Source organism: Eschscholzia californica, unplaced genomic scaffold, assembly GCF_041429995.1.
Source record: "Eschscholzia californica isolate CP2 unplaced genomic scaffold, dmEscCali1.0.p SCAF_5, whole genome shotgun sequence".
NCBI lineage: Eukaryota > Viridiplantae > Streptophyta > Magnoliopsida > Ranunculales > Papaveraceae > Eschscholzia > Eschscholzia californica.
Window position 1 is genome coordinate 34,574,698 of NW_028238472.1, and position 15,831 is coordinate 34,590,528.

Here is a 15,831-nt window from a genome sequence, read left to right on the forward strand (position 1 = left end):
ATCGTTATTTTGTTGAAAAATAATTGTATTACAGTACATCACTAAAGAGCTTTAGTTGAAAATAATTATTTTGTTCCTTTTTCTCCCTCTCCTTTCTTCCCCTTTCTCCCTTCTCTCCTTTGTATCTACTTATGTCCCTCTTGTTCCTCCTTCCTAATTTATATCTTTTCCTTCCTCCCTATCTTATGAATGGGGTAGCCTGGCGAAAGATACCCTGATGGCGGATACCCTGATTTAGTATATACCAACCTTCTTGAGTGCCAACTGATTTGGAAAAAGCAAGCAAACTCTGAAAGATGTTTTATGTTTTTTTTAACATCTTCTCCTTGAAACACCTTGTTCGAAATTATGTAGTTCTTGATAGATCATTTTTTTGGGATACAATTTAAGAAGGTGCTTGAAGAATCAAGCAAATGACATGAGATTCAAATAAATGGTAATCAACACTAGATATGATGTATTCACATCGTGAAAATTCATGAATTCACCATCAAATCTAAGACACTACAGTAGCAAGAGGACATCGAGAAGACGAAATGAATAGTTTATCTTCGCTCAACAACTTCCGTTGTACTTTACGTTTGTAAGTTTTTTTTTTTTTTGAATTGTTCAGCGTGTGCCTCGAACCCCTGACCTCCAAGGTGGAAGGTTGTATCTCTTACCACTCCAACCAAGGATTGTTGGCCTTTACGTTTGTAAGTTCCGTGTTGTAATTTACTTCTATAAATCTCGTGTTGTACTTAGAGGAGTCATTGAGTCAAAAATCTCATGATCATGTAATGTTCTAGATTAGTTTCATTCATATGAATGATATTGGTGGTTTAACTCAAAACGAAAGTAACTAAGGAAAAGGGTGACTTTTTTTTTTTTTTGTTAAAAGGGAAAGGGGTGACTTCATCAACAAAAAAAAAAGGGAAGGGGTGCGTTTACGAACATCTTTGCCACGCCTAGGCGCGTCAATAAGTCTAATCCAAAAAAGAGAAGGGTATAAGAGGTATTTTGTCACACAAATATTAATAACCGATTTCATCCCAAATTTCTCTCTTTGTTTGCTCGAACGAGCCACAGACAGTGTGAGTTTTAGATTCATTTGAAATTTAAACCAACTTTTTAAATTCTCCCTCATTTTGATTTTTCTAGGGCGAATTTCGAACTATCTTTCTGTATTTTAAGATTGTTTTCATTCTTCTTCGTGATTTAGAGACTTGTTATTTGAATTGTTTTGATCTTTGAATTTGATTATTAACAAAAGTGTGAGAAATGGCGGGACAAAATCCATCTTCAAACGTAGATCTTTTTGATGCTTACTTCAGGAGAGCAGATTTAGACCAAGATGGTAGAATTAGTGGAGCTGAGGCTGTTTCTTTCTTTCAAGGTTCAAATTTGCCCAAAAATGTTCTTGCTCAGGTACTGATTAGTTATTCTTATATCTTCTAATTAGGTTTTAAATACCCAAGTTGAGCAGTGTTTTATAACACAATAGATTTTATGTTTAAGTTGTTTAACTTTGTTTGATTGATAATTAAGTGGTGATTATGTATGGGTGGATAAATATCTTTACTCCACTTAAAAAGTGAGTGCTGATTTTGTAGCTGATGTCTAAATTTGTTTGAGTTTTAGCTCTTCTTTGGATAAGTTGAAGTAATTGAGAATGACCCATATTATGTAATTTTAGTATGAAAACAAGGTTAATTACAGCAATGAAGATGAACAAAACGAGAAACTCTCGACAATTCTTACATTGTTTATCTAATATGCAGATATGGATGCATGCTGATCAGAACCGAACTGGTTATCTCGGAAGGGCAGAATTTTATAATGCTCTTAAGCTTGTAACTGTGGCACAAAGTAAGAGAGAACTAACTCCAGATATTGTCAAAGCAGCATTGTTTGGACCCGCTGCAGCTAAAATCCCGCCACCACAAATAAATCTTGCTGCCACTGCTGCACCACAGAGTTCTACTGCCCCTCAAATGGGTGCAGCTGCTGCCGCTGCATCCCAAAATCATAGCTTCCGAGGGCCACAAGTGCTGCCGAATATGAGTGTGAATCAGCAGCAGTTTCCATCTCAAGCAAATCAATATATGAGGCCACCAGTTCCCACTGCTAGTGGCTCCCTTCAAACACAGGGTGCCCCAGGTCAAGGATATTCTGCACGAGGCACAATGACTCCACCACATCCTGCCAACTCAAGTGTTTCTACTGATTGGCTTGGTGGAAGGTCGGGTGGCCCTTCACTAGATTCAAACTCTCAAGTCCCAAATAGAGGCGTTACTCCTTCGATGGGTCAGGATGGGTTTGGGATGGGCCTATCAGGATTAACCAGTTCATTACCACCTAGACCACAACTGAGCTCTGGGCCTACACATTCAGTTGCACCAAGACCGCAACTATCTAAGGATTCTAAAGCATTGGTTGCTTCCGAAAATGGGTTTGCATCTGATTCCATTTTTGGTGGAGACGTGTTTTCTACTTCCTCATCACTACCTAAGCAAGATGCATCTTCACCCACTTTCTCTGCAAGCACTGCACCTGTCTCTTCCTCCATTATTCCAGTATCTACTGGGGCTCAATCTTCAGCTAAGCAAAGCCCACTTGATGCTTTACAGAGCACATACACTATGCAACCTGCCGGTACGCAGCTTCAGCGTACGCAATCGGATGCTAAACAAAACCAACAGATCCCAACTCAGAGTACTTCTACAGAAGTGTCATCTGGTATTTCAACAGGAGCCGGAAGTTCATCTCTCAGCCAATCCCAGCCTCCATGGCCTAGGATGACTAAATCCGACATCCAAAAGTACACTAAAGTATTTGTAGAGGTAGACACAGACAGAGATGGGAAAATCACTGGTGAGCAGGCGCGAAATCTGTTCCTGAGTTGGAGACTTCCAAGAGGTAAGATTTGGCTGTTCAAATCTCAATTTTAGAGGCATTGATCAATTTTATCAATTACCATAAGAGATATTGAGAACTTCTGAGTATAGTTTACCTGATGCTGTTATGTGCTTAACCAGAAGTCTATTTCATTTGTTTGTGTAATATAAGCTCTTACATTTAGCAATATAAATATTTAGTTTAGCTATCCAGTACTTTCAGCATACCATTTATTCGTGGGGACTTGATTGGAACCAGTACATTTGAGTTTGGGTAAAGTTGTAGTGCTTGAACCAATTTTGTAACTATCGTATTGAAGGATACAACTAGTTGAGAACCTTTTTGTTGTAGTAGATTCTACTAGATGTTGTTACATCGTACGAATAAAATTCAATGCGTTGTTGTTGTCATCAAAGAGTCCATATTAACAAGTTTGACACAAATTTATGGTAACCATCTGGTGTTCAGACCATGATCGCATAGCAGAATTTTAAAACTAAATCAAATTTCTTGTTCCAGACATTGTCTTCCCCTTACTTCCATATTAAAAGTTTGGAGTAGTAAAACTACATAGTACATAGTTTGGTGTGATGGACATGATATCTGTAATTGCATAGCCCTTAATGCAGGTTAATCATTAATTTTAGACCATACACATTTAATCATGTAAAAAAACAAGGAATCTAAATCAAATTTCTTGTTCCAGACATTGTCTTCCCCTTACTTCCATATTAAAAGTTTGGAGTAATAAAACTACATAGTACATAGTTTGGTGTGATGGACATGATATCTGTAATTGCATAGCCCTTAATGCAGGTTAATCATTAATTTTAGACCATACACATTTAATCATGTAAAAAAACAAGGAATCTGAAGAAATATCTATTTGTTATTATTATTATGTGCTGTCAAGTGCTTTTAATGCTGTAGTCTCCATGTAGATTGCCTAAGAAGAATCTATTTCGGCTAATGTTCTTGGTTTTGTTTTTTAGCAGCTTTTTTATTATTATTATTATTATTATTATTTTTTATTTCTGAGGTATCTTGTGCTGTGGTACATAGAAAGATTAAACCATTATATCTTTCAACAATATGCTCATTCTACTATTCTTATTTTCGTCATGTCAGAGGTCTTAAAGCAGGTGTGGGACTTATCTGACCAGGATAGTGATAGCATGCTTTCGTTGAGGGAGTTCTGCACTGCACTCTATTTGATGGAGCGATACAGGGAGGGGCGTCCTCTTCCAGAAGCACTTCCAAACAGTATCATGTTTGATGAAACTCTTCTGCAACCTGCAGGTCAACCTGCAGCTGTATATGGAAATGCAGCTTGGGGGCCCACTCCTGGTAAGATTTCAGATTGTCATTCTCCAAGAAGCTTCATTTATTGCTGGGGTTTGGATTCATCTTTTTCCCTTGATTAGGGATGCAACAATATCAAGGTATGCCTGGTTCACGGCAAATGATACCTCCCGCTGGAGTCAGACCGCAAGGCCCTCAGATTCAAGTTCCATCCTATCCTCAGGCTGATAGAGGAGGGCAGTCCAATCAACAAAAGTCAGGAGTACCTGTATTGGAGAAACACCTTGTAAACCAACTCAGTAAAGAGGAGCAAAATTCACTGAACTTCAAATCTGAAGAGGCAACAGAGGCAGATAAAAAGGTCTTATTTTGTTGTTTTTGTAAATGCTTTACTAGCTATCTTACTCATTCATCCGCTTATCTTATGTTCTGCTAGTGTTCCTTTATGTATATTGAAGTTTTGGGCTTTTGATATTTCTGCATCAAAACGTTCAGACTTTCTGGTTGCAGCATTTTAATGCAAAATCTCGAAAAGTGTTACATAACTTATTGGCTAGACCGTGAAATATTTCATGACAAACCAAAGTATCGCAGCCATAATATTTCCACATTTCCACATAACGCTTATAAAAGATTACTTTGAAGTGGCTGTTCTTCAGCTTTTCACCAACATTAGTGTTATATGGAGCAGTTACTCAAGATCTGTTTTAGTTCTAGTTAATTGTTTGAAGAATTCTTTGAGTTATAGTTGTTTATTTTACTTATTTCGTATGGTCAACCTACACAGTAGCTTCCACCATGTATTATATCACTTTCTGACTAGTTCTTTTTGTATATTTGAAGGTAGAAGAATTGGAGAAAGAGATTTTGGGTTCAAAAGAAAAGATAGAATACTACCGCACTAAGATGCAGGAACTTGTGAGTAAATTCTTTTTTCCCTTTCCTTGAACTAGAAATTCTTCAAAATATTATGAGGTGTTTAGCTAAAGCCTCGCATCACACAGACGTGAGAGCCTATACTGCACATTTATTCTTAATAAGTATATCATTTACATATTAAATCCCAAATTATAACAATTCATTGGAAATTGAAATGTGATGGACCTTTAAACTATGAGTGCATAAATGTATTAATGTCTTGTTCTAATTGATGAATTTTTTTTTCTTTTGAAGCCTCTCCTCGTCCAAGGATTATTTTGTTCATTTGTTTCAATAATTCCGATGAGGTTGCAGACAATGTGAATTCCAATAGAATTTTTCTTGTTGATGTTCAAAAAAAGGGTCACTTTCTTGATAGGAAATTCTATTTCATCAGTAGGCCTTCAGTAGTAGCTTAGAAGTGTCACAAAATGCCTTTGTAGGTTAAGATGAATTGCATATCAAATATCTATTCACCAATGTGAGCCCCATTATTTGATTCGGGTTTTGGTTTTTGTTTGGCATGCTTCAATGCGAAGAGAGTACTTTTTCTTTGTACCTTTGCTTTCCATAGGTCTTCGCAGTGAAATAACATGATTTTTCATTCCAACCTTGATAATAGGATTTGACTGTTGAGAACTTTTCTCTCCCGAGGTCCAAACTCTCGTAGTCTCGTTCCCACCCCCCATCCCTAAGAATTTCGTGAAGTTGAGCTATAATAGTAGTCATACCATGTTCGCTTCTTCGTAGTCTGATATTGTATTTCTCCTACCTAGCTACCGTCTTCTGATTGCATCTCATTGTGGATGTTTGATCAAGCCCAAGATTTGTCCATAAAGGGCCTTTGTCACTCCAGCAGTCTTTGCAATACCTGGATCTTGTCCCCTTTCCCTTGTTTGAATTTTATAAATCTTTGGAACACAAATCTTCATTTGTACCCATATACGGTACTATCCCAGATTCCCAGTGGAACCTCCTTTCAGTTTCTAGTGGACTTGACTCTTGTGTTGGATTTTGGCTGATCTTGTACAAGAGACAATTTTGAGAGGGTAACAGTATATTTCTATGGAAAAACACATTCTTATCCTTATGTATAGTCAATTCAAAGTCATAACAGTCTTATGCGGTAGTCGTGGAGATAAGGGTGCAACTGTTGGACCATTCAGGAATCAGGATATTTCATTAAGTTGGGATGTATCAATAACATGGATTACTTAATATATCGTGGCACAATAGAAAATCAAGTGTTATATTGTTTTAGTTGACAAGTCTCTGACCAATTTGGTTCAATAATGTAGCAAAATCTCTTTTAGGATATTTGATCTTTGAGATAGTCACTACTTGGAGTTACTGGGTTGTTTATGTAATATGGCTTACTGATTTTGACTTATCTTGTGATGAACGGTTAACAATCAACTACCACGTTTACTTGATTGTTATCTCTTTGTTGCCAGGTTTTATATAAGAGCAGATGTGATAATAGGCTTAATGAAATAACAGAGCGGGCCTCTGCTGATAAAAAAGAGGTACCTCTTCAAAACCATGACAGGCATATCCTTTTTGTTGCTTAAATTTTTTTCATTTTTTTATATCGTTTGTAATTTTGATTCAGGTGGAGTCATTGACTAAGAAATATGAAGAGAAATACAAGCAAGTTGGAGATATAGCCTCCAAATTAACTATAGAAGAGGCTACCTTTCGTGATATTCAGGTAAATCAACAAAGTTCCTGCATAGAAGTCCTGAAGTGCTCCCACTGTTTCGCCTCATTTGTGAATAATAAAGTGCTTTAACTTTCAATTCCTTTTCTTTTCTTCAAGGTTTTCGACAATTGATTTTCCTACATCAATATTATTCATTTGCAGGAGAGGAAAACGGAGTTATACAATGCAATTGTAAAAATTGAACAAGGTGGCAGTGCTGATGGTATTCTCCAGGTATTTAATATTTAACTATGATGTATCACTAGAAGCAATCTACGAATTTGTATTATTCCAATATCTTGGTGGTCTGTCCAGGTTCGCGCAGATCGTATACAAGCAGACCTTGAGGAGCTAGTGAAGGCACTGAATGAACGTTGCAAGACATACGGGTTACGTGTTAAGCCAACTGCACTAGTTGAACTTCCTTTTGGTACGTCTGTTCGATATTTACTTCTTGCGTATCCTTTGTAACCTTTCTTCCATTGAAATTGCATCTTTAATTGCAATTTCTTTGTCTTGCCTGCTCTGCTATTAATTCTTGTTTTTGTATGACTATTGAATTCCTATTATTACGGTATCAGACTTATTTGTGGATTGTTAATAGGCTGTGGTCTTATTAACTTAGTTGATATCGTGGGGATTTTAAATTTATGATATCAATGTTCCTTCATAGTCAGAATATTTAACTGTTCCACAAGGGAGTGATTATCCTCTGAGCTTCCTTGTTTCTCCTCTCATCGGTTTTCCGTATTAGTGGGTGTCGTATAGTTTTAGTTGTGTGGAACTGTTTTATGTTTCTGGAAGTTAGAAGTGAAGTTTAAACGGATTCAACAGGTGGACTACCTTATATTGGCTATAAGATTTATTTTGGTTACCATTATGAACTAGATGATACTATGAGATATACTGATCATACTACTGATTTTATTATTTGAATAAAATGAGTTGAAGTAGCGGTAGTAATTTGCGATCAAATTATGTGTTTATTCCTGTCACGATTGTTGTGTTTTTTAACATTGTGTTTCAGAAATGGATCGATTGGTTATTCTTTATGCCATGTGATTGTTTACGGGCTTTCTCATATTAATCCTTCTGTGTCTGTTAAGGCTGGCAACCTGGCATCCAAGAGGGAGTGGCTGATTGGGATGAAGACTGGGATAAGTTTGAAGATGAAGGTAAAACAGACACTAGTTTGCGGTGACATGTTGCCTTGTTTTCTTTCTGTTTTGTTACATGGATACCTTTTTTCAGTACAATCTTCTTTTGCTACATCGGACACTTGAATTCTCTTGTTGGAAACTAGTACTTGATAATTGGGTATAATGTGAGGTTTCTGGTTTTGTACGTACATCTTCTGTACTTTACACAGTCCTGTTAGGATCATAATATACGACTCTAGGTGAACGTATTAATGTCAGAATGGTTAAAATAAAAGTAAAAATTCTTTAAATTAAAGAAAATAAAGGACTTAATGACTAAGAGAAGAAATATGTCTAGTTCTGGTCTTTTTCAGTTACCATGTCTGATAGCTCACACCAGAGTCACATACTCCTGCGGGAACATCCGTGCTAGGATCAATGACATATCTATTCTGAAATTCATCAAATGTCTCTCGTGAGGGTGCCAGGTATGCAATGCGACTGACTTCATGAGATCCACTTTCAGGATTTACGTTTGTCAAGGAGCTCACACAAGATGTGCAGAACATTGTAGCCCCTCCGAAAGAGAAATCTGTTTGGAAGGAAAAAGCTTCTGCGGATGAAGTTTTGCCTGTAGATTCATCCTCAACTGCTGATAGCAAATTCGACAAGCCTAATGGTACTATCCCGCATTCTAACGAGGACGAATATCATGCTCATAGTGAAGATGAGTCGGCAAGAAGCCCATCTGGAAGTCCAACAGGAAGAAGTACAATGGAGAACTCGTCCGAAGATTTCCGAGACACTCATGTGGAGAAGAACGAAGACGCTTCGCCTCGTGCCAAAGAAAGATACAGGTGTGGCTACTGCTTCTTGTGACTACTGTTTTTTTTTCATTTAGCTTTTGTCTGCTTTACATTGATTAATGACCTTAAAAAGAAGCATTTGATTGAATCTCTTATACACTATTTTTATTAATTAAATTTTTTGTTTTTGGATTATAAAAAATTAGCCATTTATGATTTGAGTTCTCTGCTTGTGCAGTGACCACGGTGGTGCGGAATCATTTATTTCTGGGGACAAAAATTTCGACGAACCTACTTGGGGTACATTTGACACTAATGATGATACTGACTCAGTATGGGGCTTTACGAAGGTGAGTTATCTTTTAAGCATTCAACTTTGCAGTCCATGAATAACAAATTGCTATTTATTCGAACTGACAGGTGGAGCATGTTATCCATGTTTACACTATGTTATACAGATACACAGTGCCTTATAAAATATATCTTCAGGTGTAATTCCTCCATTATCAATTAACTTTGACATGATATTATTAACCTTATTGTATTGGAACATTTTTGGTTCTTTGGCATATCTGAAGAAGTGTGCAAGTTCGGGAGCTCTTTCTAGACTTGACTTAATCCACGAGATATCTTTCGTTGGCTGAAATAATGAGTCGGGATTTCCTGCTGGCAGGGATGCCTGTTTTGTATGCTCTGTTCCCATTTGAAGTTTCATTATAGTGGTTGAGTAAAAGAGTTTAAATTGTCAAACATGTTAAAATTGGAGGTTGTCAAAATGGTCAAACTTAGATCTCCTATTTGTGAAAACACATCTTGGATGTTCATTTAATATGCAAAATTGATGTTCTCAATTGCCCCCGGTAATGAAGGTTGTTTATTATATAACCTCCTGCTTGAGAGATGTCTATCTATAGATTACGAGGTTTGCTTATGCGCTGATACATTATTTACGAAAATTAATCTACTTCTAATGCTTTAGAAGCTCTTTATGCTGATTATTATGTTGCATTTTTTGTCTGTTAAGCTTAATATGGCCTATGTAGTGTCTAGAATATTTATGGTATATTACACTATTTTCTCTATATTTCTTACTAGTTCGGCTATTAATTTGTTATAGGAGTCTGATCATGAGAGAGACAAGGAGAGTTCTCTCTTCGGCTCTAGCGGCTTTGGTCTAAATCCTATAAGAACAGAATCACCTCAAGGGTCCAGCTTATTCGGGGGAAAGAGAAGCCCATTCAATTTTGCAGATTCTGTTCCAGCCACCCCACTCTTTAATTCAGGTAACTCTCCGGCGAGATACAGTGAGGGGTCTCATGAAGAGCACCTCTTTGACAACTTCGCCAAGTTTGATTCATTCAGTATGAACGACAATGAATATTTTCCTCCACAAGATAACAGAAGCCTTGCAAGGTTTGACTCTGTTCGCAGCACCATGGAGTCTGAACATAGTCAAGGGTTGCCCTCTTTCGACGATACAGATCCATTTGGTTCAAGTGGTCCCTTTAAGATATCATCAGAAACTCCAAGAAGAGGTTCTGATAGTTGGAGTGCTTTCTAGTTTGGTAATTCAGGACAGGAAACAATTAGTTTCTCTCTTTTCCTCACTCTACGCCTCTCGACAGAGTTCTTCATCTAGAAACAGTAACCAGATGGTCGTGCTGTTGTTTCTGATTCTTTTATCTCTTGGCTTGGGGGGTTGGATGTTTTCTTCATCTTTTTTCTTCTTTCGATTTGGGAAACTATCTTGATAGTTACTATTGAAATTTCTTTATATCATATATATTGTTTTTTATTTGGAAGTCAGAATTTGGGTTTTTTTTTGTTTGGCTGCTTTCATTTCTCCTTTTTACTCAGACTGGAATTGAAATGAGGATGATAAAAGTGGTAGAGAGTGGCTGATGTATCTAACCAAATCTTTGTTGGGTTTTGCAAGCAGAAGAATTGCGCTCCTAAATGGTGTTTGGTGCACAGGAATGCACATAGGATCACATACAGAGTGAAATAGGATTCTCCCAAACCGAGGGAGTGGGACAATATGCAATTTCTTTTCCTTTTGGAATTGAAAGTCATATAATCTACCGAAAATATCAATCTCTATCAATACTATTCATGACTAAACGAATAAGTATACTACCATGTTGCTCTTAATAATCATATTGAAGACTTGCTATTGCTTTCTTAGTAATAACATTTACTTTTGCACGCCAATATGATTCTTAAAAGCTACTTTTAGAATTCAGGAATGATAGAAGTTGTAGGCTGATGGATGTAATTTAGTTTTAGGCCAGCGCTTTGGGGAAAGCTAAATAGTTTTGTGAAGACTTGTAAAAAATTGGTCAATTTTGTTTGACAATTTTATTTAGGGGGAAAGCAAAATACTTCTCCACCTCAGCTCTCTCTCTCCACCTCACCTCACTCTCTCTCCACCTCACCTCACTCTCTCTCAACCTCACCTCTTTATCTTCTCCTATTAGGTCGCCGGAGAAGACAAAGCGGTGAGGTGGAGAGAGAGTGAGGTGAGGTGGAGTGTTTTTTTTTTATTTTCCCGGAAAATTTCTAAAATCTACATATTCCCTTTAAAATTTCACACCCCGGAAACTATTTAGCTTTCCCCAAAGCGCTGGCCTAGTTTTAGCACCACATCTAGGACTATCAAATCTTGCAATTTTCTTAGGCGTTTAATGAAATCTTAGGTGTTTAATGAAATCATGGCTCCTGCAAGATTTCATTATTAGATGGAAACCTAACGGCTTCTTCAACCGTATATTGTTTCTACTATTGATTTTGGTGAACTTGAGAGTAGTTAGATATCTTCCATGTATCTCATATTCTCAGTTCTACTTGGCCACCAATTTGTACACATTTTAGGGGTTCCTAGAGAAAGTGGAAGTTTAGTGTGTTATATGGTGGGATCAAGTAGGTGGTGAGAACTAATTGCATTTGAAAGGAAGATCTCGTGCTTCTTTGCTGATGGAGAAAGAAAAACAGAACAAAACAAATCATTCTTCCCTTGATTTGAAAAAGAATTGCTTGCCATGCATTAAATAAATCTAGGTTGGTCTGAAGACTTTTGCTTCCAAGCGTTTAAGTCTGTGATCTCATCCTTACGACTTTGAGAGCTATAAATTTGCATACATTTTTCACATTTTCATCATCTCATCTTGTAACATCTCCATTGTACAAGTGTGAGAAAGATAGAGAGATCAAGAGAGTTTGTAAGTGTGAGGGTGACAGAGTGGTAGCAAGATTTTGTAACTGGAGAATGCACTAGATTTTGTGTGCGGTAACTCTGAAAAGTTGTAATGCGACTCAAAGAGGGCGTAGGACTTGCTCCAAAGCTCTATAAGTCTTTTGTGTCATTATTCTTCATCTGTTTCGTGGTTATATTGTATTATTCACCATTGCATCCTAAAATTGTGGTATTAAAAAACTCCAAGTAGACTCAAAATGAACTGTTGGAACTGACTGTTGATCGAACTTTTCTCTTCTTCCTGTCTCTTTCACTCGAAACTGTTGGAATCGGAGCCATTTTTGGCTCGACCCGACTCATCAAACTCAGAAACCGAACGCGCCATTGCGCTCGTCTCGTCGAGCTCTTCAATTTAGAGCAAAGAATTACTCGAATCCGATTCCGGATGACTGAGAAATTCGAGTTTGAAGTTTGGATGAAAAAACGGTTAAGTTAGGGTCTGAAACGTCAAACGGGACAAGTTAGATCAGGGGCTGTTTGAGCGAACCACGCGCATACAAATCTGGACGGCACGCGTTCGATGCGCGGGATTTGGCGCGATCTAACGGTCGCGCGTTCAGGTCTTCGGGATGATGTCGGGAGGCGCCCAGAAACGTTGGATCTGAGCGATCCAACGACGCGGGTCTTGTCCGCTTCGGGCAGCCAGTGGGCTAAGCCCAGATCTTTGATCTAACGGTCATTCTCGCCATCTGTTGGGCGCGCGTCGGGACTGATCTAAGGGTGCGCGTTCCTTCCGAGAATTTGACCAAGATCTGACGGTCTATAACCCAACCGACCATATAACTAACTCAGATTTCGTTTCAAGTCCACAAAATGAAGTGATATGTCCCTTCAACCCAACAGACACATGTATCCATTCAACTCCTATATAAACCAACCAAACCCACTTCATTTTTCATCAATTCATTCTCTTCTCTTCTTCTTTTCTCTTCTAACAATTAGAAGTTCTGGTTTGCCTAGAATATCTAAGAGTTAATTCCTATATGGCCCCCTACTTTGTGACCAGCTTCCTTTATGGCCCCCAAATTTCTGTAAATTCAAATATGGCCCCCTATTTTCATGGAAATGTCATAACTACCCTTCCCAATTAATATATTTTCAAAATAAAATTAAAAACAAAATCCTAAATTCCACCTCACTTCCCTCTCCACCACTCATCTCTCTCCAACTCACCTCTCTCTCTCTCCAAGTCAGCACTCTCATGAAGGTCGCCGGCCGGAAAATTTTCCGGCAGCGACCTTCAAACTTAAAAAAAAAAAAAAAAAAAATTCACTCACCTCTCTCTCTCTCTCTCTCTCCAAGTCAGCACTCACATGAAGGTCGCCGGCCGGAAAATTTTCCGGCCGGCGACCTTCAAACTTAAATTTTTTTTTTTTCACTCATCTCTCACTCTCTCTAAAAATTCCGGCGAAGGGGGTTTCCCTTCGCCGGAATCTGGTCTGTTGAAGGGAAACCGACCAGATTCCGGCGAAGGGAAACCCCCTTCGCCGGAATTTTTAGAGAGAGAGAGAGAGATGAGTGAAAAAAAAAATTTAAGTTTGAAGGTCGCCGGCCGGAAAATTTTCCGGCCGGCGACCTTCATGTGAGTGCTGACTTGGAGAGAGAGAGAGAGAGGTGAGTGAAAAAAAAATTTTTTTTTTTTTTTTTTTTTAAAGTTTGAAGGTCGCCGGCCGGAAAATTTTCCGGCCGGCGACCTTCATGAGAGTGCTGACTTGGAGAGAGAGAGCTGAGTTGGAGAGATAGGTGACGTGGAGAGAGATGAGTGGTGGAGAGGGAAGTGAGGTGGAATTTAGGATTTTGTTTTTAATTTTATTTTGAAAATATATTAATTGGGAAGGGTAGTTATGACATTTCCATGAAAATAGGGGGCCATATTCGAATTTACAGAAATTTGGGGGCCATAAAGGAAGCTGGTCACAAAGTAGGGGGCCATATAGGAATTAACTCAATATCTAATTAGGAAGTATTTCTAGAAGTTCTGGTTTGACTAGAATATCTAGAAATGGAAGAAAGAAGTTTTGAGTGAAGTGATAACCAAAGGTCGTCTAGAACATCAATTCAATTCACTTTCTTCTTCTCTTCCCTTCTAACAATTAGAAGTTCTGGTTTGCCTAGAATATCTAATTAGGAAGTATTTCTAGAAGTTCTGGTTAGACTAGAATATCTAGAAAAAGGAAGGAAGAAGTTTCAAGTGATATTTGAATTTCCGAAGCATATAGAAGATCATCCGCATTAGTCCAAGAGCTCATAATACTTACAAAGGTTCGTCCGCTTTCAGAATAAAGAAGTACCATCTTAAAACTCTGAAAGGAAAGTCGTTGTATCCCGAAGGCATACACCCTAACGTTTGGTACTGTTACGGGGGTGTAAAATGTCTTAAGAAAAGAGAATTTATTCTTGCCTCGACTACACTAACACCTATCTCGGTTAGTCCGAAAGAAGGAATATTGATAAATCATTATTCCTTAATAGTTTATCTCTCTATAAGTTAGAGAAAGGAAACTCTGTCTAAATCAAGCCAAGACAGAGAGAAATCGACTTATCGATTGATAACCAGAGGAACAACAATCTTAAGACATTTTACATAACAATTATTTCTCTGGTTATAAGATTTTGATCTGGGTTATTTTCTGTGTGTTTCAGAAAAAATGGCAAGAACAAGAACAACCCTACGGGTTCTTCAGCCTAACACCACATACGTGGAAAACCCAGAGATGTTCAAGGGAACTAACTTCGCTCTGAAGCGGAAGCGTCCATCTTAAAACAGAGGCAAGTCGAGGAAAAGGCAAAGGCCTGTCGAATGCTACAAATGTAGAAAGCGAGGCCACCTAGCCAAAGATTGTCACTCCACATATGACAATCAAGGGGAAAAAGCCGATTACCAAGCTTCATTAGCAAAAGACACCGAAAATCGGAATCACCGTCTAATGATTACTGAATTCGAAAAGGCGTTTGATATACTTCATAAGATGAACCTCTGTGCAGAGGTACATGAAGATAACCTGGTTAACAACCAGAGATGGTGGGTCGATTCTAAGACAAATCATCACGTTTGTAGTGACAAAAGCCTATTCTCTTCCTATACAGAGGTAGCCGAAGGAGAGACCTTATTCAAGGAAAACGGTTCGACCACCCAAGTCAAAGGAAGGGGAAAGATCGTGTTAAAATTCACTTCCGAAATAGAGGTGACTTTGACCGATGTACTCCATGCTCCAGACAATCAAAAGAACTTGATTTCTGGTTCCCTTTTAAGTGAGAACGGGTTCAGATTAATCTTTCTGTCAAATATCGTTATCATATTTAAGAAAATGATGTATATTGGAAAGGGCCACTTATGTGGGGGGTTATTTCAATTAAATGTTACCCATGTAATGCCGAAGACACCTATTATTAATAAAATTAATAATTATTCGTATATTGTTGAGTCCTCCAATATTTGTCACGAAAGATTAGGACATGTGAATAATAAGTCATTAAAGAAATTAATGAGCTTGGAGTTAAATTCCGAAACTCGAAATTTACTCAAGACGTACATGTCAAACATGTGTATAGTCAAAAATGACTAAATCGTTGTTCAAGTCTTTAGACTTAATTCACAATGAACTCTGTAACCTAAAAACGGTTCAAACATGAGGTGGAAAAAGGTAATTCATTACCTTTATCGATGACTCCACTTGTTCCTGTTATATTACTTACTAAAGTGTAAGGATGAAGCAATCGAAAAGTTCGAGCTTTATAAAATCAAAGTAGAAACTCAACTTTGTAAAAAGATTGAGGCTTTGAGAAACGACTGAGATGGAGAGTATGAATCTCCTTTCGCCGAGATATACGCCA

General features: G+C 37.9%; 1 protein-coding gene across 1 annotated transcript; it reads left to right on the top strand.

The window, feature by feature from the left end:
- The first annotated feature begins 1,007 nt into the window (after positions 1 to 1,007).
- LOC147538801 (uncharacterized) lies at positions 1,008 to 10,550 on the top strand. Its single transcript, XM_086640565.1, has 13 exons — positions 1,008 to 1,407; positions 1,761 to 2,898; positions 4,006 to 4,224; positions 4,302 to 4,540; positions 5,023 to 5,097; positions 6,552 to 6,623; positions 6,710 to 6,808; positions 6,962 to 7,033; positions 7,115 to 7,229; positions 7,906 to 7,974; positions 8,465 to 8,795; positions 8,983 to 9,094; positions 9,862 to 10,550. The coding sequence occupies exons 1-13, from the start codon at positions 1,261 to 1,263 to the stop codon at positions 10,303 to 10,305; spliced, it is 3,132 nt and encodes a 1,043-aa protein (XP_086496691.1). The 5' UTR covers positions 1,008 to 1,260; the 3' UTR covers positions 10,306 to 10,550.
- Positions 10,551 to 15,831: the final 5,281 nt, after the last annotated feature.

What these genes read in the sequence shown, in the direction of transcription:
- LOC147538801 (XM_086640565.1), top strand. Translation starts at nt 1,261, where the DNA reads ATGGCGGGACAAAATCCATCTTCAAACGTAGATCTTTTTGATGCTTAC. An exon ending in CCAAAAATGTTCTTGCTCAG is followed by an intron (nt 1,408 to 1,760) that starts GTACTGATTAGT and finishes TCTAATATGCAG; the next exon opens with ATATGGATGCATGCTGATCA. An exon ending in GGATAAGTTTGAAGATGAAG is followed by an intron (nt 7,975 to 8,464) that starts GTAAAACAGACA and finishes ATCCACTTTCAG; the next exon opens with GATTTACGTTTGTCAAGGAG.